At 39.6% G+C, this 24847-nt stretch overlaps 1 protein-coding gene across 7 annotated transcripts in view; it reads right to left on the bottom strand.

Annotated features, from left to right (window-relative positions):
* Nucleotides 1-24847, bottom strand: part of ARHGAP28 (Rho GTPase activating protein 28) — a 99612-nt gene that overhangs the window by 4448 nt on the left and 70317 nt on the right. For 5 of the 7 annotated variants that reach the window (XM_048840312.2, XM_075125311.1, XM_048840313.2 and 2 more), the window contains exons 5-14: nt 23369-23526; nt 19454-19619; nt 19249-19340; nt 17448-17525; nt 12343-12505; nt 10307-10389; nt 8439-8636; nt 7131-7274; nt 3409-3533; nt 1685-1749 (exon numbers count right to left, since the gene is read on the bottom strand). In XM_048840312.2, the coding sequence (XP_048696269.2) occupies nt 1685-1749; nt 3409-3533; nt 7131-7274; nt 8439-8636; nt 10307-10389; nt 12343-12505; nt 17448-17525; nt 19249-19340; nt 19454-19619; nt 23369-23526 (1272 nt within the window). The remainder of the gene's footprint in view (nt 1-1684; nt 1750-3408; nt 3534-7130; nt 7275-8438; nt 8637-10306; nt 10390-12342; nt 12506-17447; nt 17526-19248; nt 19341-19453; nt 19620-23368; nt 23527-24847) is intronic. The other 2 variants (XM_075125309.1, XM_075125310.1) reach the window with 2 other exon arrangements.

The following is a 24847-nucleotide window of genomic DNA, read 5'->3' as shown; positions in this document are numbered from 1 at the left end:
GGGCTACTTGCCACCAGTCTGTTCAGTTTGGGGCATGGCCCCTCTAGTCCAGTTTTCTGGGCAGCCTCCTTCCTGTAGCGTCCTCTCTTGGGTGGTGCCTTGCCACAGTCCCAGGCTTCCTTGGGTGGGGCAGCTGCATGTTGGTGAGGGCAAGCCCCACAATGTCTCTGGGGGTTCTCTCGCTCAGTTACCTCAGGTGCTGGAGGCTCCTAGGTCTCCTTTGCAGTCTCCCTTGGCTGGGGAGACAGTGCTTACTCCCTGCTGTCTGCCTTGTCTGGCTGGCTAGTGCTCCTTCCCCTCAGACAGGGAAGCAGCTACCTTCTGCCTCTTTCTCAGTCAGCCCTGAATTGAGCTACATTCTTCTTTTCTCCCTCTCAGGCCTGCCACCAGGACCAGCTCTAGGCACCAGCAAAGCAAGCACGTGCTTGGGGTGGCACAATTCCAGGGGCGGCATTCCGGCCACCCCCCCTTTTTTTTCCCTTAGGCAGTTGCGCTCTTGGAGCTTGGGGCGGTAAATTTTTTGCTTGGGGAGGCAAAAAACCTCGAGCTGGCCTGCCTGCCACTGGCAGCAGGTCTAACTGGGCGGGGCTAGCTGGGCCCAAAGGCTCTCTTTAACCTTTGCTGTGCTGGCTGGCAGTTTCTCTGCTTTATCATAGTACAGAAAAGGGTGTTTCTGAAAATCTGCTCTACATTGTTTCTAATTAATGATCAATCTCCTGTCAGTTGCTGGTGATCCTGGAAAATTCTTTGCACTCCATGTAGTTATAGACTCAGTGCACCAGCATTGTGGCTTCACTATAAACAGGGATCATATTGTTGCCATGAACATAATTGCAGGTGTCCTTACTCTGCATGGCTCTCTCAGCTTAGGACTGTAACCAATAACCTTCCTTCTTATGCCTATATGTATATACTGTTTCTTACTGGCATTGATCAAAAATAAACTCTACGGTGCTGATATACTCCCATCCGGGCATGCACTGCCCAAGCAAAGATATAAAACATAGTCCAAAATAATCTTTAGTAAGAAGGGAAAAAGGAAAACAACTTAGTTGTATAATATTGAATTAAAAGCTTTGTTTCTTGGCCTTTTGGGTAAGGTCACATTTAATTTCAATGCATTCTTACTATCCTATTTATTCCAAAGGTTGCTCAGCACTATACAGAACTTGGATATAGTCCTGTCCCAAGGAACTACAGTCTAAATAAACACAGGCACCACTGTGTTTCTATCTCAAGCTTTGGGGAGGGTCTCACTGAAAGGTATCAAGGGAGAAAAGAGATTTGAGAAAATATTTAAATGTAGGGACGGAATTTGCTGGCAAGCAAGGAGAAGAAGGGTGCTCTAACTATTGGGATTACATGGAGGAAGGCATGAAGAAGGTGGGAGAGAAGTAAGCAAAAGGTCAGGTGAACTTGGCAGAAACACAGACATTGACTATGGGTCCTGTGGCAATGTCTTTATCAGGTTGTTATAAGCTGAACTTGGTCACTGAACCTTTTCTGAAGCCCTTGAAGTCAACAGGAATCTTTCCATTGACTACTGGGCTTTGGATTAGACCCTATATCTTGCCCTTCATTCTGCAGATGGACTGCAGTATAGAAGATTCTACTCTGTAAAGATATCAAACAAATGGAGTTATTTCAGAAGAATTTAGAATTGAATTTTAAGAATAATGTTTACCTATGTTTCCTCCAATTTCATATAAACGTTGGATCTGGACTTTCGTGTTCTTTGATGATGCATGGCTATCATGGAGAAGAAATTGAGTTTTAGTCTTTTATAGTATAATTGTGATTGCATACATTGAAAATGACCATTATACCATAATCAAACAAGGAATTCTATATGTCTTGTTCCAGTAGTAACAAATTTATGTACTGAATATAAGCATTTATATCTCATTCAGCACTATAGAATATTGTCTACAGAATGGAAAGTATATTATAATAGCAGAATTAGCTATAGCCTCTAACAGTGGTTCTCAACCAGGGGGATGTGTACCCCTGGGAGTACAGAGAGGTCTTCTAGGGGGTACATCAAGTTTCAACTCATCTAGATATTGCCTAGTTTTACAACAGGCTACATAAAAAGCATTAGCGAAGTCAGTTCAAACTAAAATTTCACACAATGACTTCTTTATAGTGCTCAATATGCTATACATTAAAATGTTGTAAGTACAATATTGATATTCCTGTTGATTTATTTTCAATTATATGGTAAAAATGAGAACATCAGCAATTTTTCAGTAATAGTAGGCTGTGACACCTTTGTATTTTTATGTTTGATTTTGTAAGTAAGTAGTTTTTAAGTGAGGTGAAACTTGGGGTACGCAAGACAGATCAGACTCCTGAAAGGGGTACAGTAGTCTGGAAGGGTTGAGAGCCACTGGCCTATAATAGGCCAGGTTCTGCACCAATTTTTACCTTGTTAAGTTTCCACTGAACTGATTAGGATTCTACGGGGTGTAAATTAGTGTAGGAACTAGTTTATCTGTGACTGGTGGTATATAGTATGTCAGGCTGATGGTATAGTTATTCTGTTATTAAAAGTGGTTTTAAAAGGACTCTGTAAAATAAAAATGGTGGTTTGGAGCAACAAATACATTAAAACGATGGCAGAACTCGGAATATACTGCTATTTTAGTTTATTTTTTTCTCCTACATAAAGCCTTTTGGCCAATTCTGCCCTCAGACATATGTGCATAAGTGCCATTGAAGGCAATGGAATTCACACATCCAATTGATCTCTTATTTTGCATTCTGTTTCTGTGATTACTTTTAGAAGTCTTAATATATCAACAGAGTAACAAGGACAATTGCCATGTCACATTATTATGATGGAGAGGGTTATTATCGTCTTAGAACTGTCGTTGTAGAAGTTGTTATGCTAGCTATAACTAGTGAACCTGTATTATCAATACAACAAAGGATTACTGCAGGCAATTTATGCCAGATTTATTTTAAGAACAGAACTATGTAATAGCACCAAAGGACTTTCTAAAGGACTTTCAGAATAGGGCTAGCAGACTTCCTTTTGCTCTACCTCTTATAAATACTAACACTGGTATTCATTTGCACAAATAACAAAAGCATTAACATTTGCATTAGGGTTTAAGACAATCTTTCCAGCTTATGACTGGAGAAAGCCTAGAAAAAAATATTTTTCAGCACAGGCATAACAGAAGCCAGATTGATTCTGTAAAGGTGCCAGTTATTAAGTAGAATTTGAAGAGCAGAAATCAATCAGAATTTCTTATGGACTGACATTACCATAATTACTGTTGCCAGTGTAAAAAGAAAGCATTCTAACAACACAATGGGGCCTCTGAAAAGGGACAGCCTATTCTTTAATGACTGTGAAGATATTACTCCAGAAAAATAGAATGTCCTCCTGCTTTTACCCACCTGTTTGCACAGTGAAATCGAGCCAGGATGTCTCTGGCTTTTGTTTGACTGTTCAGTTGAATTGCCATAGACACTTTTGAATGCAGTGGAGCATAAACTCTTATCACCCCCTCTGGTATGTGGGTCTGCAGACACAGGGAAAAAAAATGACAGTTCCCTCATGTCAATATTCAGCAGAGTAAATTTAGTTATATATTGTCATAGCTCAGCTCCGGGGCAGTTATTCAAGCACTTTCAAGTTTACTTTTAAAAATTAATGACATGGATTGCCTGAATCATTAGAGCAATAAATCTATGAGCTACAAATCATATATTTCGTATATTCACATAGTTATATATTTTATCTAACAAGGTAGTACACAAAGGTTATGTTTACACTGCAGTGTACGCCTAGAGTTAGAAGAACTCAAATTAGCAGACCCTGGGTTTGTTAACCTAGTGCTTGATTGTCTACACTCATTTGTAACCCCAAGTTAGGAAATCTTGAAACCTGGCTCCCAATCTGGGGCTCCAGCATTTACATCCATATCCCAGACTTCCTAGCGCCCCGCTACAACATGGCTGCTCTAGCCCTTTATTCGGGGAACAGCATGGGAAAACATGACAGTCCACCAAACTTTACTGTCCAGAGGACAAGAAAATTGACCCCATGGGACTGTGGGGATACTTTTGGTAGATTCCTAAAGCACAAGTTCAGTGAGACAGTGTCTACGCTGCAAAAGCAACAGGGCTTGAACCCTGGGTTCCAGCTTGACTCGGGCTTGGACCCTTCATCCCCCTGGGGTCCTGGCTCTGAACCCTGGTTTAGTATAATTTGTATGTAGACGGAAGGGGGACTAATGACACCCAAAAAAATCAAATACTGTGGCATGCTTTATGTAAATACATATGGAACATACTATAATCTCTGATTTTTAATTGCAGCCAGAAATAAATCCAGAAGTTAACTGGGATCCCTATAGCACAAACCAGTGGACAGGCAATTGTTTAAAAACTATATTATATACTTGAAAATATCCTTTCTTCCTTTCTAAAGAAGAAATTCCCCACAGGCAAGGAGACCGAGTTCACTCTTTGCCCTCTCCACCACCTCAACAAGATCCAAGTTTATACACAGCAAAATAATAAAATCCCATATGGTTCCTCTTAATTGATATATGACCTTGTACAGAGTTCAGACCATCAACTATAAAAGTTTACTCATTCTTCCATGGTTAATGGCAGGATAAATCAATTAGTAAAGCTTGCTTCCTAATTCTAATCTAGTTAATACCACCCTGAGTAGAGAACAATAGCAGTCTCTCGGCCACTTTTATCACTGCATAATTTAGAACATCTGAAAGATGCTGGTTACATTAAATGCTTTGAAATTTAACTCACTTATTCAACCATTATTCACCCCCAATTTTCCTCCCCTATTCCAATTACTTGGGAATGCCTATTCCCTTACTTGTCAGATACAAAGACTTTTGCCATCTGCTGACCAGCTTGTATTTCAGAATGCTAAAGGTATCTGGATGACTTATAATTTTTCTCTCCCAGAATAAACTGGTTTTGTCCCATCACTTATAGTATGAACATAAGTCTAAAATGCAGTATCTTGTACCAACATTTAAAACAGATATTCACCACACATACATGTATATGCCATTCACAAAACACCTGTGTTAGCTCTCCAAACATCTGAGTGGGTAAAGGCTAATCAATGACTCATACATAAAGCACTTCCTCATCTCTCTTCCCCAATGTCTACTCTCTCTGTTTCCCATATTCTTTTAGCATATGGCTATACTACAAAAATACCCTCGTGGCAGCGAGTCTCAGACTTACAAGGCTGAATAGAGCAGGTGCTTGGACCCTGGGCTACAGCCTGAGACTGAACATTTACACAAAAGTCTTTTTAGCCCCATGTTGTGAGTCCTGCAAACCCCAGTCAGTTGACCCACTCTGAGACTGGCTGCTGTCAGTCTTCTTCTGCGGTGTGAACAGCTCCTTGACGTCTTTCCCTCAAACCCTAATCTCCTCTCTTGTTCTTCAAGTCTATGCCAGGGCTGTAGAGCCCTGGATCAGCTCCCCAATTTCTCCTCTGACAAAGGTCCATGGAGGAAAGCAGCTCCTCATTCTCCCATCTTCTAAATAGCAATGGAGGAGGCCCAAAGGATCCCTGGCCACGTAGGTTACTACACGAACAGCAACAGGTTGCTGCGTGCAAAGCACCAGGAGAGCATGACTACTTTGCTCAATGGCTTGTCACCAAGCAGCAGAACCATAGCCAACCAGACAAATGCATGGGTACATGGCAACCTAGCCCAGATCCAGGTAAAGCTGATCTATTCTAAAGCAGGCCCACCACTTAATCTATTGTAATTCCATGAATTTGCTGACTCTCATCAGAACACTCGGCATTTTGTTGTAAAGAGCAGCCCTCGTTTTCTTTCAGAACACATACTGTAAAACACCACTGGAGGAATTGGCCAAAAGGGGGTACTTTAGACCAATTCAGTTAATATCCTCCCTTGCAGAACTCAAGCACAGAACTAAGGCTAGTCAGAAAACAAGAATTCAACTTCATGAAAGATTCTGGGGGTTTGGAATTTGCTTTCATTCCATATCAGAACAAAAAATAGACCTTTTGAGATTTTCCATGAAAAAACATATGAGAAGAGAGAACCAATAGTCCTCTGACTAGGGCACTCACCTGGAATATAGGAGATGCAGTTCAATTCCATGCCCTGCTCTCCTACATTTGTAGTGAGTGCTTTAGCCACTAGGATATAGACCCAGTGTCTGTCTCTCCCACTCTTGCCTATTGAAGCTGTCCTTATTTGGAGCTCTTATTCATTGAACCTGGACCTCCCACATCTTAGGTGAACGTCCTAACCACCACGTTATTCTGGAGTGAGTCGGTTTCTCTCTGTTTTGACCAGAAATTTCATCCTGGACCTGAGGAAACCTTCCAGAGAAAATGGCACTTTCCAAGAAAAAACATTTTGTTGAATAATTCCCAACCAGTTCCACACAAAATCTCTGTTATTTGTCTTAGCAACATGTCAAGCCCCAGGAGCACAAGTCCCAAAACAGCTTCTCGCGCATGAAAATCCAATTTGCTTCAGGCTTGTCAGATTCTAAAGTTAAGTTACCAAATCAAGGGTGTTTTTATTTTAAATGAAAACATTTTTCTGTAAATATAAAGCTTACTATTCTAACATCTTAACTCACGTTGCTCCTCTCTGGAAAAACTTATTTGCCTCACAAACCCCTAAGAAACATATTAATTATTATTATTTGTTGTTATTATTATTTATTTGTATTACAGTAGGGCCTGAAAACCCCATAGGAAGTGTCCTGTTGTACTAGGCACTGTACAGAAAAGAGCAAAGACAGTCCCTGCCCTAGAGACCTCTCAGTCTCTGCCAGACAGGATGTAATAGTCAGATGGGGAAGGGGTGGGTGGAAGATGAGGTAGAAAATAAACAGTTTAATTGAAGGAAAAAAGTGAGAGCTTGCCACTTGCCTAATCCAATGCCAGAGCGGAGTGATTTGTTAGTATTGCAACAGAGGTAGATTTCAAGGAAGGATTTGAATTGGATGAGGTAGCAGCTTTATGAAATTTGACAGGAGATTTTTCCCATGCACGGGAGAAAGCACCAGGGGGATTGAAAAGACATGGCGACATGATGGAACTCAAAGCTACCATTTAAAAATGTTATGTCTTAATGCACCTCTGATCTTTCAGGTCTCTCTCGTTCCATGGTCTTTCTCCTCAGCAATCTTCTCACACCCTTGTCAAACATCATCTGTCTCTTGGTGTTGTTCATTGTAGCCTCATTCATCTTTCTCACTTGAGAAATCAGGAAGGATGGGACCTAGAGAGAGGAAGCCAAGGCTGAGTGTCTGCAAAAGGATGGGAGGGAAAACCTTCCCCCTGCCCTCTCTTCCCCTCCCCCCCCCCCCCGCCAAGTGACTTCAGTGATTGTGAGAGATGATAAATTAAAAGCACTGGAAATTGAGTCCTGTTTATTCCCAGAAGAAGTACAGCATGGGCAAATTTCCCCTGTATCACTCAGATACCACAAGGGATGAAATGATCATTCATTTTCCATGCCCATTCAATCTATGACCTCTCTGCTGAAGCAGTCAATAAGGATGCTTACCAATGCCAATTGCAATAGTATCTTTTAGATCTATCTTGGGGACTTACATGTCCTCCATTACCATAGTTCCTGAGCACCTCAAATCTGTAATGCCATCCTAACATCATCCTGTGAGGAGCAGAAGTACTATTATCCTTGTTTGACAGATGGGGAACTGAGGCACACATAGACTAAATGTTTTCCCAAGGTCAGACAAGCAGTCTATGGCACAGCAGGGACTTCCTGGGTCCAACACTGGTGCCTTAACCACTGGGCCATCCTTTGTCTCCTAGAAAAGGAAGTGAGACTGCCAGCACATTCACATAGACCACCAAAAGCCACCAGATGGTAACGACTTCTGATCAATATTGACATGGACTGGATTTGAGTGAGTAGCCTTGAAATGAATGACTCCATCCAGTCCTCAAAAAGGTTAAGGAAAGAATGACAAGCCAATGAGTAAAGCTGACCTCTATTTTCACGTCCTCCCTTTAGTAATACAATAAAAGTGAAGAGTCTCACACTTGCTATGTAGAAGTAAAAACACAATGTCACACTGCACATACATGGATGTAAGTAAAAGAACTACCAAGTTTGAAGACATGAAATAACCCCTTCTGAAAATGGCTTACAAACAGAATTTTGGACTGACTTAAAGCTAGCTGGTGGTTACATTAATCTAATCACAGTATATTAATGCTCTCTCAAGCTTGCATAGCAGGCGAACACAAGGCTAATGGACCAAAGCATTGTACAGAGATTAATTTCACCATTGTCAGTTGGGTGTTCCAGGCAGATATTGCTGCATGTTTCCTTGTGGCTGCTGCATTCAGCTCTGAAACCTAGAAAAACAAATATGGGAACCAAAACACATATACTGTAGTCAGCATTACTCACTGTCCACAGGATGTCCTGGTACTTAATTAAAAGTCTCACTATGTGTGCCGTGGTGGCTGCTGCTTGCATCTCTTCTTGGTTTGCATGTTTGCCCTTGTAGATGAAGACATTTGGTGCAACAATCATGGAAACATTCCATAAGTTCATTTTGTTTTTCCCTTCATTAGCCACTATCTTCTTCAGGAACTGCAGAAAGGCCTGGGAAAAGCAGTGCCACTCATAACGCATCATGAAATACAACATCAATACAACATTTTCAAATTCACCGTGCACCTGGCTAGAAAGCTGCAATCTCTCCTCTTGGATGCGGTACTTAGGAAAGCTATCTATGCCTTTGTGTTGTCCAGATTGGACTACTACAATGTGCTGTACATGGGTCAGTCCCTGAAGACCACTCAGCCATCTCTCATATATCAAGTATATATCATGAATAGATCTCATCCAGAGTCATTAAAGTCTCATTAAAGCCAATTGGAGGCCTTCCATTGACTTCAATGGGCTGTGGATTAGGCCCTTACTTAGCAGTGCTTCCTGGAGAGAGCATATTGCATCTCTGCTCTATAAATTATGCTATTTACTATCTGGTCTCCACATACAATTCAAGATGTTGATTTTGATCTATATGCCCTACATTGTTTGGGTCCTGACTACCTTAAGAAGTACCTCTCTGCTTAAGTACCAACCCTTCACTTCCGCCTGGGGAACTTCTGCCAACAGGCCCAGGATGTTATCTTTCGCATGATAGAAGTAAGGAGTTCTCAGCAGTGGGCTTCAACTCTAGAAATCACTGCTGCATGTCAGTGCCAATATCAAGGGTAGTTTGTTGCCCTTTTGGGCGCAGTGCAAGAATCATCCGTTTTTTCAGGCTTTCACTTGAATGAGTGCACTTGAGTAGGCTGAGCTTTTGTTGTTGTTATTGGGGAGTTCTTCGGGGGATTAATTCTGCCAGTTTGTTATTTTAGAACAGTATATAAACAACTGCCCGTGTATGATAAACACATTTTTAGAAACTCAGAAATGACACAACAGAAATTATGGTTTGTTACAGGTGGGTAGATAGGAACATTCATTTTTTACCTTTAGTATTTCTAATTCTATTTCATTTAAGAACTTATCATCAGTAATTATTAGTATTATTGGCCCATAGACTGCCCTGTGAAACATTGCTCATGGATATGGATTTTGGCCAAAAACTACTATTAATATTATCTATTTCTTATATAGTACTTTTCATCAGTAGAAATCAAAGTGCTTCACAAAGGAGGTCACTGTCATGATCCCCATTTTGCTGACAAAGAAACAGAGGGACAGGGAGATGAAATATCTTGTCTGAGGTCACCCAGTAGGACAAGGTGACAGTTCCAAGAATGGAGCCCTACTCAGCTGGCTATGGAGCCCTACTAATATGTAGTATTGGGAACACATGATTATAAACGATCATAAAAGAAATCCACACAAATCAACATGCAATAAAACTGGAAATAAATGGGTACATGACATACGTAATTAGCGAACCGTCAAAGAGAACACTGCAAAAGCCCGTAGTTTGAATGTTATTGACCCAAACTATCTGGCAAATACCTGCCAATAATTAATACATTAAAAAAAAAAAACATGTTTGTGAATCATTCACTATTAAGCAAGGGGCTATATCCATAACAGATATTATTCCTAATAAATATCATAACCAGCTGTGTTCCATTAGATGTTCCCCAGAGAACTGGAGAACTTTTCAGAATGATGATAACAAACCAACATGGATATTTTTGCGGATGAGGATTCTGATCATTTGCTGTTACGAACAAACCCTGACTCTCATTTAAAAGTCAAAGTATACAGATGCAGGAATCATCAAACAAAGCACCTACCTTGGCTGTATCCCTGTTGGCATCAGGCAACAACATGATCAACAGATGCAAAGCTTGTAACTGTAACTTGACCTTGGAGACTTCTAAGAATATAATAATTAATATTTTAAAAGTCATAATTACCATTAGATCTGTGCTAGAAAGAACTCTGAAATGCATGGCGAGGCTACTTTGCAACTACACCAACAGTGTAACCAGGGCATAGAGCTCCTCTATCAAACCCCTCCCTTCTGTTGATTTAGGGCAATGCTGTTTGGGAATGGATGGCATATAGTTACCACAGGATCAGGGAGGTAGTAAGGTCACTTTTTCACCCACCCTCTTGAGTTACCCTGTAGCTGTGCATCTGGAACTTTATCTCTGCTTTCATCTTCAACTACTACAGGGCCATAAAGACAAACTATAGGATTACATTTAAAGGGGAAAGGTTATACTGAGAAATGATGCAGAGACTTCTTTTGTAGATGGCAAGGGTACTTGCTGCAGTAAGTGCTGAGAATCACAGATGCTGCTCTGATACATGGCATTCATTTCTTTTTCTAAATTAAATGTTGGCTTTTCACCAGAAATGTCCTAAGTTTAATGGGTATTTTTTTCCTTACATGTCGTGGACCTGTAATTATATTTGACTAATCTGGGCAAATAGGAAGGAAGACATTTAATGATACTAATACACAGAACTTAGTTTTTAATCTCTAATTCTGGATTTACAGGGTGCAGGGATCTTTAGAAAAATCTCTCCTTTTTGGGGAGACATTCCCCGAATAACCTATTCTCCGGGTCACTTAAGGCTTAAATCCTTCGGTGCTGGTTACTGGCCAATTCCTCTTTGATGTCACTGTGGGATTGCCTTGTATATCAGATCACACTTCTATAATATAGTACTTCTCAGTTTCAAGATGATATGGCAAAATTTATTTTCAGAATAGTTTCAGACTAACTTTGTTAAGTGATTTACTGGACCCATCTGCCATTAGATTGTAGATTCATTGTTTATCCTTCTTTTATTTTAATTTCACTCTTGTGCCTAGTCCCAAATCTGGCTCTCTATAAAAATGTATAGCATGAGTGTAGGTTTCTAAGGGCCATCGTGCCTTAAAGGCACAAGCCTATTCTGAGTGCAGTATGTGACTCTTGGAAGCATAAGGACTCCTGGAGCTCCCTAACATGAAGAGTGGATGGGTGAGTAGGGGGAGGAAGAAGAAATGTTGTTGCTGCTTTACTACTTATGGGGTGAAGAGTGCGGTCATTTCTCGTCAATCTCACCTCCTTCATACTCTCCCCCAGGAGGTCCTAGCTCCATGCACTCAAGTGAGCCTCATGACCAGCCTGTGTGCAGTTTGCAAGATGGAGTAAACTGCTAGAACTTCCCTCCTTCTTTGAACATACACAGACTGCTTGGTCACAATCTGACTTTATAAGAACATAGGGTCTATTACCATTTTACCCAATAAAGGCACCATTCTGCTCTTCTCATTCAGCCCTAACCCAAACAAGTCTTGTACTGAAGTCAACAGGAATTCACTAAGTAAAATCTGCACTACTGCATTCTTATAACTGAAAATAGAAAAAGTGGCTCAGAATCAGAATGCACAGGAAAATTAGGACCCAAAACTTAGTTACCTGCAGCCTTCCGCAAGTTAATACATTTCTTACACAAAGATCCTGATAAAAATAATCTTTCATGAAAGAAAACAAAATCTAATAAAATAATAACTATAGTGTGGTGATTGGATTTTACACTGGAGAGAATTTTTATTCACTAAATGTATAGTTCGTGTGAATGAAATATGGTAAAATCTATGTACAAAAGCCAGTTTTCAACCACTATGTGCTTGCAATGTTTACCACAGCCTGCTTTAAATAGCTATTTAACTGGTACTTCTATATGTTTAGTCAAATATGCCAAGTACCATTTGAAAAGAAAGCTTACAGGAAACCAAAATAGTTATGACATACTGGCAATCTCTTTTCTCTTCTTTAGCAATTTTGTATTTTTCATATGTATCCATTTACACTAATTTCTTTCTACTTACTTTCCACTAGTGTGATGAAGGCAGGCAGATATTCTACAGTGAAGAGGGGGCTCGGGAGTTCTCTTATAAACATCTTCAGCAGTCCTGCTGCGTCATTGTTTCGTACTTGGTCCCAGTCAAATGTGTCTTCATGAAATTTTATTTCAATTTCTTGACGGAGATACTACAAGAGAAAAGAAAGTGACTGATTTTAATTACAGCTTCTGATTGGTGAGCTTTATTTCATCTCACAAATGCCATGAGCAACAAAGAAAGCTTTGTGAAGTATAGAATTTGAAATGGAACAGTTATTTGAACAAACATTTCTACACCATTGTTTGTTTTCTTTATTTAAAACACACGAAAGAGGTTTTAACCCTTACACACAAGGGACTAGGATATTCATCCTCAAAGTCATTTAATCTGCATGTGTTTTGTATATGCCAGTAGTTCCCATTAGAGAGACCAGTGGGTGAGGTAATATCTTTTATTGGACCAACTTCTGTTGGTGAGGGAGACAAGCTTTTGAGCTATATAGAGCTCTGCTTCCGGTAGCCCCCCAGTAGCTTTCTCATGTGTGGTCACAATTAGGCTGCTTTTTGGAAGACAGAAGTCCTTGCTTTTCTTCTCTAGGCTTATTTTTCAGACAAGTGCCAACTTGTTTGATCAATTTTAAAGACCTCTATGGTACCAGTTCAGTACTCTGACACAACTCTGGCCAAAACCTGCAGGCAGGTAAAATAGTTATTGTATTATCCTGGCTTCCCACTTAAACCAATTGTTTTCTGGCATCTGTGCTCTAGAACTAGGGTCCAATCAGCTTTGAAGTGTAAGTAGTTAAAAACCCCACATGTGTGTGGATGGTGAACATAAAGAGAGCAGGTTTCAGAGTAGCAGCCGTGTTAGTCTGTATTCGCAAAAAGAAAAGGAGTACTAGTGGCACCTTAGAGACTAACCAATTTATTTGAGCATAAGCTTTCGTGAGCTACAGCTCACTTCATCGGATGCATCCGATGAAGTGAGCTGTAGCTCACGAAAGCTTATGCTCAAATAAATTGGTTAGTCTCTAAGGTGCCACTAGTACTCCTTTTCTTTTTATAAAGAGAGCAGGGTACCACATGAGAACAGAATTTGGCCCAACCTCTGGATTACAGTTTGGAAAGTCCAATCTCCCCGCAAAAACAAACAAACAAACAAACAACTCCATCTGATATGTTAATAAGATTCAGGGATTGGGACGTTAACACCTTACATTGATATTCTCCACTGATAGCCTGAATGTGAAGAAGTTCTAAGTGAAGAGGAACATTTCACTGTCTGATAGTGCTGAAGACAGCAACACAAAGAACTGCTAAATTGCCGCCTCTTAAGAGGACAAAAATTGCCAATATAAATTAAGAAAAAAAGCTTGTGTGTTATAGGAGGGCCAGTACTAGCCTAGGCAAAAGATACTAACTTAATTTTCATTTAAACAGATTGTTGCTCTACTAGAAAGCTAGAAAGGAAAGCTTCTTTAAATTGATATTCCAAAGACGACCGTACAAACGGCAGTCTGGTTTGTACCTTTATCTCTTGAAAAATGGCCTTGTCTGGCTGTAAGAGTTTCACTATTTGTCTTCTCATTCATAATCATCACATTTAAAATTAAGTATCTTTTCTAATCACTCCTAGCTGCTTTTGCCTTACTGACACAAAGAATGTCATTGATTTCAACGGGACTGTTTAACTGAGCAGGATTTGGCTCTCTATTTCATGTGCTGGTTTTTAATCATGTTTTCATCAAATCTGCATTAGCAATCGGCAAGAAAATATTCAGAAAGAAGAGTTGTTAAAAATAAATAGTGTGCTTAACATGCCTCACATCAATGGAAGGAAATTGTATATCAAATGCCACTACATGTAATGAAGTGAAACTGTTGGCACAAACGGAAATATAAAGTCATTCAGGATTTGGTGTATAGTGTTACAATACCATTCTTACTAGCACGCTGTTTTGGCTGCATTCTCTGCTATCTCAACCTCCTTTACAGTCACATCTCTTGCACCTAATCCATTCAAACATCAGGATTAACTACCCTGACTGCGAAATATAGAGCAAGGCCCATCACTTCACTATAACCACAAGGGAAGAGAAAGAGCTTTCAAGATTTTGCAGTTTAGTTTTTCAAGAATGGAAGGAAGGTCCCAGAAACAGAGAGAACTGAGAAGAGAGACATCGACTTTCTACATATACACTTCATTTGTGTGTAATTAGTTTTTAGAAATATATTCTTGTAACAGTCTTTTTTGTTTGTTTTTTCATTTTGTTTCTGAGCTTACAAGAGAGTAGCTTAACATACATTTTGGTTCAGTGCATACCACACATCTTAGAGGCAGAGGAAAATTTGTATTTATTTCTTCTATTTTTTTTGTTATTTAAAAAAAGTAACTTTTAAGTACGTCCATATGCTTTTGATTTTTAAAAACAAGAACTAATGTTGAGTTGGAATGCCCTCAAATATTCATGTCATAATAATATACGATGGCTTTGAAGGATGAAATCTGGAACTGCTTAGGAAAAGCTTTCCCTCTATCCCCTACTGGTTGACTTTGTTGGACACACTTAAATGAATAAAGACTCAAATAAAACACATGAGATCGTTCATGTGGATGTTTGACTTACCACCCGGTACAGGAAAGTCAGACGCATAGCACCAAGTGATGCTCTGGGTACAGGTCGGAACAGCAGAATGAGAGAGTGTGTAGTATGTGCACAGACTACAAAAGCTAACTAACAAAAGATACAAAAAGAAAAGGAGTACTTGTGGCACCTTAGAGACTAACCAATTTATTTGAGCATGAGCTTTCGTGAGCCACAGCTCACTTGTGAGCTGTGGCTCACGAAAGCTCATGCTCAAATAAATTGGTTAGTCTCTAAGGTGCCACAAGTACTCCTTTTCTTTTTGCGAATACAGACTAACACGGCTGTTCCTCTGAAAAGATACAAAGCAGCCCTGTCACATAAACCCCACAGAAAGTCTACATTATGTACAGAAAAAGTGAAAGAATAAAAAAATATGTATAGTGATGGCAATTGAAATCATGAAGCTGGAGAGTCTCTGTCCAGGCTCCGGGCTCAATCCTGGAAGGTGCTGAGTGTGCTGAACACCTAATGAAGTCAGGAGGAGTTGAGGTGCTCAGCACGAAAAAGTGCTCAGTACCTTGCAGGATCAAGCCCTCCTATGGCATTAGTTATCTTCAGACATAAATTTGCAGGGCCCTATCCAAAGTAAATATCATGAGGCCCCATCTGATTCCCTCTACACCCATGAATGGCCCATCCCTCATCTGCATAGCTCCAACAAACATATTTACCTTCTGCAAACTCCTCACTTGTTTTTTTAAACGTGAAATGAACTGCTCAGTGTGGAAGCGTCATAGAAGCATATCATTATTATACAGGTCTCTCACACAAAGCCTCCTCTTGTCACATATTTTATTAGCTATTACTAATCACGTGACCAAACCAGCTAAAGAACATGCAGGATTCTCCAAGTTTCTGAAGCACTCTTGTTTTACACTGTGCAGATGTCACAGTACTGGGAAGCCTAACTGATTATATGTAGGAAGGTTATTTTTTTTGCTGGTGGAATATTCAGTTATAGCCAGGGGAGCAGGAATCATTTTAAAATGTATAAACCAAAGGAAAAAATACAAAGATACTGAGTTATTAATGCCAGGCAAAAGCGAATGATTGTAAGTGAATGAGAACCAACTATTGGAGATTTTTTTATGGTCTAGACCTGTTCTCTCATTTAATGGTCTGAGTGCCAGAGCTACTAAGCATTGCTTTGTAGTCATCTCACCAGACATGCCAAACCTGTGAAAAAAAAACACAGAAATTGGGCTTGTTTTTGGCTGAATTGGCTTGTGAGTTGCTTGTTGGCTAGTTTTTGGCTTGTAGCTTGTTTGGCCTGTTGCTTGTTATAGTTTGTTGCTTCCTTTTCTTTGATTGGTTCCCAGCAAAAAAAGGGGAGGCAAAGCGGGGAGAGAGTCAGGGATTGCACAGCGGGCCCACCACAGTCCCAGACTGCACGCCGGGGGGCGGGGGAAATAGGAATGTTGGGGTTCTTAGGGACTGGCTTGTTTTGGCCTTGTTTTGAAATGGGATTAGCTTGATTTTCGGCCTATTGTGAAAGTTGGGGTGCTTATTTACCGCATGAAAGTTGGCAACTGTGAATCTCATCTGTAACAATAGGTTACTTGCAGTATATTATTCAGTCACTAGAAAGATGTCTTTGTGTATTGTATAGAGTTCCAGGCAGGTGGGGCCTCTGGTAAACAAGGAAGACAAAGCTAGAACTTAAGCTGTGTGAAAGGCTGTTTGTCTCTTTAGTTTGTTGCTACTTTCTTTAATAATGGCCTCGTGTTTAAGATGAACTGAGAGTCCACATATCATGACATCACTCTCGTCACTCAGAGAAAACCTCATTTTTCATACCATAAGACGGATGTATTAATTTACAATAAGCATTACAGGAAGGCATGTATTATTATAGTCTACTTGCTAATAATATGGTACGTATTGGGGGGGCAAACAAAGCCACTGACTGTTACAAGCACAGGCCAGTGGGCCCAATCCTACTCATATGTGCTATGAAAATGGAGTACTTCATTTCATCAAACTGAGCAGCAGGACATACTTCTCACAGTTCCAAATGTGGGACCCCAAAACTCCAATCAAAGGACAAATGAGTAATAATATTACAAGAAGCTTAAAATTACATGGAGTCAGATCTTTAGCTTAAATTCCTTGATAACCTCAGTCTAGTGACTCAGTATTTCTGAAATAAGCTAAAATAAAAGAAGTGAGATCACAGCAGTTCTGAGAGACCAGGAGGTCAGATAAATTCTAAACTGAGGGGCCTTCCTCACAGGTTTAGTGGAGGAGAGCTGCACTTCTGAGTCCATGTATCCTCTAAATAAAACATTAGACCATGCCAAGTTATGGTCCTCAGTTTCAGGAAGCAAATGACAAGCCACTGTTTTTGCTGGTAATAATGGGACTGAGAATCTCTCTATACAAACTTTGCCACTTTGTACAGACTCTACTGGTTACAAGAAGGTGAATGAGAAAACACAGGTACCTTAACTCTTGAGGCAGATCCAGGAACTCGAAGAATTCCTTCCGTTTCTAAACCCGTTTCCTCAAGCTTGAGCAACAGCTAAAATGCAACAGCAGCATTTTAAAAATACTATTTACCTTTTAGCAACCTGCCTCCCCTAAAAACCATTTGATGATCTAGTTTATCATCAAGAATAATAAATACCCATATTAGCAAATCAATCAGAACTTGCTCTGTGTTCCTAAAACTGTGAATTTTCAGAGAAGAAACCATGTTTTCCTATGTGTTTGTACAACTCCTAGTACAACAAGAGCCCCCTAACTTGGGACTCTTGGAACTTCTGTAGTTCTAATAATAAATTAATAATAATGGGGCCATCCTTACATTGCACAATATCTTTCTTAGCAAGAAGTCACACTGATTTCCCTACCACACAATGGAGCTATGAGGATACTTTCCTTCATGTTTGTGAGATGCTCAACTATTATGGTGATGAGCACCATAGAAAAGCCTATTAATAAATGTGTAGTCAGAACTGAGAACTTAGACAAGAAAATAATCTTAGGAAAGTTCTTTTGCAATGTGAATAGACCTCTCTGGTCTCAGCATTTCTTCTTTACAAACATTCAGTGCAGAGTATTTTTGTTTTGACAAAATGCAAAAGTGGGAAAAGACTAATTTTGTTGCATTTATTCACATGGCTCTGGATTTTCATTACGAACTGCCCTCCTCCAGCTCTATCACTAACACTCTTTAACACGGTATCAGATTTACAGCAGGACAAAATGTTTTAAACAAAACTTTTTTTCACCAAAAATACAGCTTTGGGTTGATGAAAACATGTCATGAATTTATGTCAGCTTTGCCAAATTGTTTTGGCTGAAAAAAAAAGAAAAACATTTTGTCATTTGCAAAATGAAACATTTTGATTTTTTGATTCAAAATGACTTTTTGTTTTAAATTTCACTTCAATTTTATTTTTGAATAAAGGTAAAAATCCTCAGAACTTAAATGAAACATTTTGTTTAGGGTCAAATTGAACCATTTTGTTTGGCCCCAAATAATTTTTTTTTTTTTTTTGGTCAGCCAACATATCAAAAAATCAATAATTTGCATGGCTCTATAACTTCCCAAAGTGAAATTATCGAGGAATGAAGTGAAGTTGATTGCTGGCAATACAGAGATTAATAACAAATGTGCCAAATTGACTATCTAAATTAATTGATACTAGCTCTTTGTTTTCTTTCAGGAGGTATTTACAGTTAAATGTGACTTTAATCTTAAAACTGGATGTCCATATAAATGTGTGTGTGTGTATGCGTGTGTACATGCAGGTGTGTGTCTAACTGAGCCATACACTGGATGTCACTGTAGCGTCACACTATTTCAGTTGAATGACCATCTTCTTGGCTCTATGCACCTCATTCAGATGACACTAGTTCACTTCTGATAATCTCAGATAAATCAACAGGTCTGCAATTTGAAATAATGTGAAATTATAAATGCTCCCCGTTCAAAAACATTTCATTGATCTACATGTCAAATGAAAAGGGGAGCAGAATCCTATCCAGTTGGTTCTGTACATTTCCTGTGCAATATATTATAAATATACTCCCCAAATTGAAAAACTCCCAGCATGCATGATATTCAAGAACAGTTTTTTGATCTAAGTCTCATAAGATGTTTAAATCACAACATATGGACAGAAATAAATTGCCAACACCCTGAAGCCATTAAAGTCTGTCTTCTTTTATCTGATGTCTGTTTGAGTGTCAATGCTAATGAGGAAAATTCAAGCCACACATGATTTTGTTCTACTCACTTTTTGAAAGATGAGAGGAATTTTTATTCCAGGCACCTTCTTTTGATCGTTTTCCAACAGGATCGTGAGAGGGACTCCAAAAAGGCCATTTTCTTTTTGAAAACGATGTAAAAAGAAAGAGAGAAAGTGGAGCCTAATAAGCATCTTCTTACTAAGTACTACAAATCACAAGACACCTGTCAGCCAGCTACCACTGCACGTTTACCTCGTCCTTTGATTCTTTCTGTTCGGTTCCTCTTTAGTTCTATTCCCAAAGCATCATAGAAGGCTGTTAATTCAATCAGAGAGAGATTGCGAATTTTCTTCATGTCTTCAAGAGATAGGTCTCCAACCTCTGTCAGGCCAAATTGGCTTTTTCGAATAATAAATTTCTACAAGAAGTATATGTAAATAGGGTTTTATTTTACATGCTTGAGAAATGTTTAGTTTTTAAAATTACTCTTTGTGAAAAAGGCATTTTAAAAAAAAAAATAAAATAAAAGATATGTCCTGGTGCTACAAGAAGTCACGTGGTGGTGATTTGATGGGTGAGCTAACTCAGAGCTGAACCCATGCTCCTGCATGTTGTCTGAACCTTGTGCTAATGACTACTTTAATTTGAAATGTACAACTGAGCACCTGATCCTTTGTGCTCAGTTATAGATCTCTTGGCAATTTTCACAAAAGCAGGCATGTTAACCCTGATGTCCTGGACATATTCCAATTTTCAACAATTAGCTACACTATATTCTAACTAAACTTTCCTCTCTAGTTCCAACAGAATTTAATAATCCACCTCTCTCCCCTTAAATTCTTCCTCAATATTGCTTGGTGCTATTAAACAGCAGCAACATTTCATCACAGAAATGGCTGCATATCAGTGATGGAGGAAGTAGCTCTATATGTTGTTTGCACTTTGAAGGAAGCACGGTCTGATGTTCTGAGCACATTACTCGAAAGACAGAACACTTAAATCCTAATTCCATCTCGATGTAACTCATGCCTGCTTGTTGTGGCACTCTATCCCCCTCTAGTGGCACCTAGGCCAGCTAGAGCTTGATAAGCTTGTTACAGCCTTGGCTAAAAGAGAGGTGTCTTTTAGCTCATGCCGAAGTGGCTTATGCATTAAGCTCCAGAGGTCCCAAGTTTGACCCTGGCCAATGATGACTGGTGATGCTGGTGTTACATAGGCACTGACTTTGACTTATTATACAGGACTGCTTTAGGGTGAGTACTATGAAACATAAATGTTAAAAGGCCAAGGAACACGTATGAAAGTAGAATCCATGGATCATTTGCATGAATTGAATGCTACTTTGCAACTTCTGGGACATGAAAATAGAATATTGCTGCATCAGGATATGTGATGTTTCCTGCTGTCAAGCTATTAAAAAAAAGTGAAAAAGGGCTCTATTCATATGTTTTGATGTCATTATCATTGTTAATATTATAAAAACTTGTGCTGTGCATAGCTCTGTGGAACCTTGGCATCATTATGTAATCCAAACCAGTCATAAGCACTAACTAAATAAATAGTGCTACAAGCCATCTCTACTTTTGGGGATCCAACTTGGAACTAAAACCTTCTAGGGATGTGAATCCCTCCCTCCCTTTTAATTAAAATGTATTCAGGGTTTTATGGTTTTAACTCATCTCTCAATAAAAGCCATCAAACAGAGAAACAATAGTCAAGGAAAAGGCAAACAAAAATGATACATCTTGCATTGTGCTCTAAAAGCAACAGAGGACAAAGCTCCAACTGACCACAGAGGAAGTGAGTTCCAGAGGCCAGGATCTCCAACACTCCATTCCCAGTGTTCTTTAAAGCAGGTAATGATCCTAAACAGAGGGAAATAGGAAGCACTGCAAGATACCATCATCCTCTGGCCAAATAGGGAAGATTGGGAAGTATAGAAAATGACCCCCAAAATCTAAAAGTTCTATTATTTCATTCATAGAACATATGATAAGAGTCTTTGTAATGACAAACCAGTGAAGCAAAGTAAAACTGCTGATGTACCTAAAGTGTGAAACACAAGGCAATCTCATTTGCAGTGTTTCAACAGGTGAAAAGAAACCTCAAACAGAGCATATTAAATCACTCTGAAAATGTGAAAAAATTATATATATATATATATATATATAGGGACATAAGGGAGGAATAGGGAACGAGAGGGCCTCTTTGCAAGCCTCATTTGCTAAAGGAAAGACTAAGTATTTTTAAAAAAATCACTACTGTGATTTTCCTTGGTGGGTTGTTATCTCCTAGAGGTGTTTTGATGTGATGTAGTCTTAACATGAGGTTTGGGCCTGTCTCTCTTTGTAAGAGCAGCGCTGGGAATCTATGGCATAGAGCACAGCAAACCACAGAGTTAGAGAACTATACAGTATTAAAGTTGTAATAAATTTTGAATGTACTTAATCTCTGTGGTTTTTAGAAATTAGATTCCTGGCATTTGGCTCCAGATCCTACGTTGCGTCAGTTTACTATCTGACACATCGACTGTGTGGGGGACTATGTACTGTATTTGGATGGACTCGATGTGCTAATAGTGTTTTACTTCTTCAACATCTAGGATTACATTCCATTTATCAGTGGGCTAGATTGTGCAGTTTGAACGTAGTCCTGTGTAGGGGTGGTGTGGAGGTGTATCATCCCTGCGGGAGCATTGGAAGAGATTGTATTTAAGGAGGCAATCTTTCTCCCAGAGTTGCTTAGTTCTATGTATGTGTGTGCACAGACACTACATGCTTTCCACAAAACCCACAGTTTTGCATGCAAAATTGTCCACTTGAAACACGTCTGTGAACGTCTCTGAAACTATTCAGTTGCGTACCCATCAGTACAAGGCCGCCTTCTGTATACTACTTGCCCCAGATTGCTCTGCCATGCCAGTTAGGAGGTCCATACTTATGGTTGGAGGAGGGTGCAGGATAGGTAACATCTCTAAAATTGAGGGCGGAATGTCATTGTGAGGGTTAGGGGAAGGGTAGAGGTTTTCTAGTAACAGGACCAAGGAGGAAAGTTCAGTATGCCAGGACCATGATAACTAGGGAGACAGCCTGATTCCCCAAAGTTGCTCAAATTATTATCACCACAGAGCAATCAGACTGTACTCCATGACATATGTAATCTACTTGATACTTATCACCCTACTGCAATATGAAAATTTGAGGTTCCTTAGGTCTTCTCCATTGGTGGTGCTAGACACACACAAACTGATTGTTCTTGGTGAATTCAGCATCCATGCAGACGACAACTAGTCCGGATCAATTTAGGATCTCATGGCCAATGTGACGTTTGTGGGACTCTCCCACTGAGTTAATGGCTTGACTCTTACGTCTGGCTAATGTCTGGAGCCAGTGTTTAGGCTTTTATTGGATGGCGGGACGGTGGTTGTGATTACATCCTTGTCACAGACTGATCATGAAACCCTCAAGTTTGGGGGTCAGGGCACACATTTCCTCTCAAGATGATGGACTTGTTTTAATGGTCCACCCTTAGAGGCTGATGGAATCAATAAATTGCCAGCTGGCTAGGAGGGAGAATGCCATCTAACTGATAGACTACACTATGCATACCTGGCTGGACAATAATCTTTTGTCCCTGACTACTGATTTGGTATCTCCTATGCTGTACCTGCATCAAATACTAATCTGAGATAATCTGTGCTACTAGTGAACAGAACCAATGTTCACTCTTCCTCTCATGTCTGAGTCTAACAGATTTCAGACACAGAAATTTAAAACCCATGTCAAGAAAGGTAAAGGGAGTAGTTCAAGTAATAAAGATGGATTGCCACTCTCAGTGCCAGATCTTTGTTTTTATGCGAAAGGTTTGTGGGCGACACAATGCAATACAATTTTTAAATATTGGGGTATGTACGCTAAATTGCGTTGGGTAGAAGATGTGTCCATGACTAAGCACACGCTTTGGCTTTGGTGCCTCATTGGGAATGCTGCGTGGTCGGCGACAGACAAACACAGCAGGAAGCCTTTACAAATATATAAAGTATTAAAACACATATATTGAAGGAAATCCAATATATCTTAAGAGACTTCACTGTAGTGGGGGAAATTAAGCAGGAAATGAATTGGGTAAAGAAGAACTATTGAGTAAATACGAGGGGTTTAAACTTACAGGCAAAGCAGAATCATCCTTTTTGAATCTCAGGTTGTTCTGCCGTTCTCTGTTTTTTGGGACCCCGGTGATGGATTCTGAGAAAGAAACCTCATAGGATAGCTCTTCTGTTACTGATGGGCTGTCTTTATCTAGTCCACAGTCTAGACAGCTATTAGCTGAAAACAAGGGAGACTATATATGAATACTGAAGGTTTGTTTGTGTTTGGTGCAGAGACATTAAAAATGGTAAAAACGAAACAAAAAGCTTGTGGAAGTGTTAAGGGAAGAGCTTCCCAGGGGAATTTCAGCATAACAATAATGCGTGTTCCTGTTTTGTATGGAGGAAATAAGCCCTTGTACTTTCTGAAATCAAAGCCCTATTTTTATTTTAGATTTTTTGCTGTTAATATTTGTGCAGAAGGTGATTAAACTGTAATTTTCTGTTGGTCAGCAGAAGAATCATCCTCATTATCACATTTGTGCATAATGATCTTGTCTATCCTGGCTAGGGAAACTATTTCTGCATTTGTTCAGTGAAAAATCTTTTTTTCTTTTTAAAGTTCTGGATAGAAAAGTGCTGCTAACACTGTTTCTCTGGTCATCATAGTTTACACTGGGTTTTTTTTTTTCCTTACAGTTTCCCATTACTGCTGCTCTTGGTGCATAAAAAACATAGAACAGGCACAACCTGTGCAGACGGGGCTCAGCATGCTACCATCTGGTTTGCAAAGCCATGCCAGCCCCAGTGGAATTTTTAATAGAATCCAGGAACCAAAAGACAAGATGATCTATTGCTCTGTTCCAGAAATTAGTTGCCCACTAGAATTAGGAGGCATGAGAGGGAAATTTCTACTATAGAAATGCCCTGTCCCCATAGACTGCAAAGTGTATTAGCCTGAATGAATTCTAGTGTTGCCAACTTTCATGATTTTATCATGAGTCTCATGATACTTAAAGTCCCAGCTCCTGGATTTGTGCAACTAGGTAGGAATCTCAGCTTTTATTCAAATAAAAAGTAAGTTTTTAGCCCTCAAGGTTTCAAAGGCAGCTTAGAAACGTGACCCAAGTGCACCCTAAAGGCTTAGACACAAGATGAATAAAGTGAGCCCAAAATGTATTATCATCATGATTTCAATTTTAGGATTTTTAAGCCAATGTTATGGTTATTGGGGACCCGACTCATGATTTTTGAACACTTGGGGTTGGCAGTACCAGAGGTTCAAACATCATTCTTGCCATACAGGTGCTATCGCTCTTTCCAATTATCGGATAGACAGAGCGAACTGTGTTATGAAAGGTTTCAGAGTAACAGCCGTGTTAGTCTGTATTCGCAAAAAGAAAAGGAGTACTTGTGGCAAAAAGACTTCTCTAAGGTGCCACAAGTACTCCTTTTCTTTTTGTGTTATGAAACACTTTACAAAACACTATTATGGCAGTAGGTCCCAGGAATTGACTTACATATTTTGAATTGTAGTGCAGACTGGGCCACAGATCAGA

This window comes from Caretta caretta, chromosome 2 (assembly GCF_965140235.1).
Source record: "Caretta caretta isolate rCarCar2 chromosome 2, rCarCar1.hap1, whole genome shotgun sequence".
Classification (NCBI taxonomy): Eukaryota; Metazoa; Chordata; order Testudines; family Cheloniidae; genus Caretta; species Caretta caretta.
This window is presented reverse-complemented; position numbering and strand designations above follow the sequence as displayed.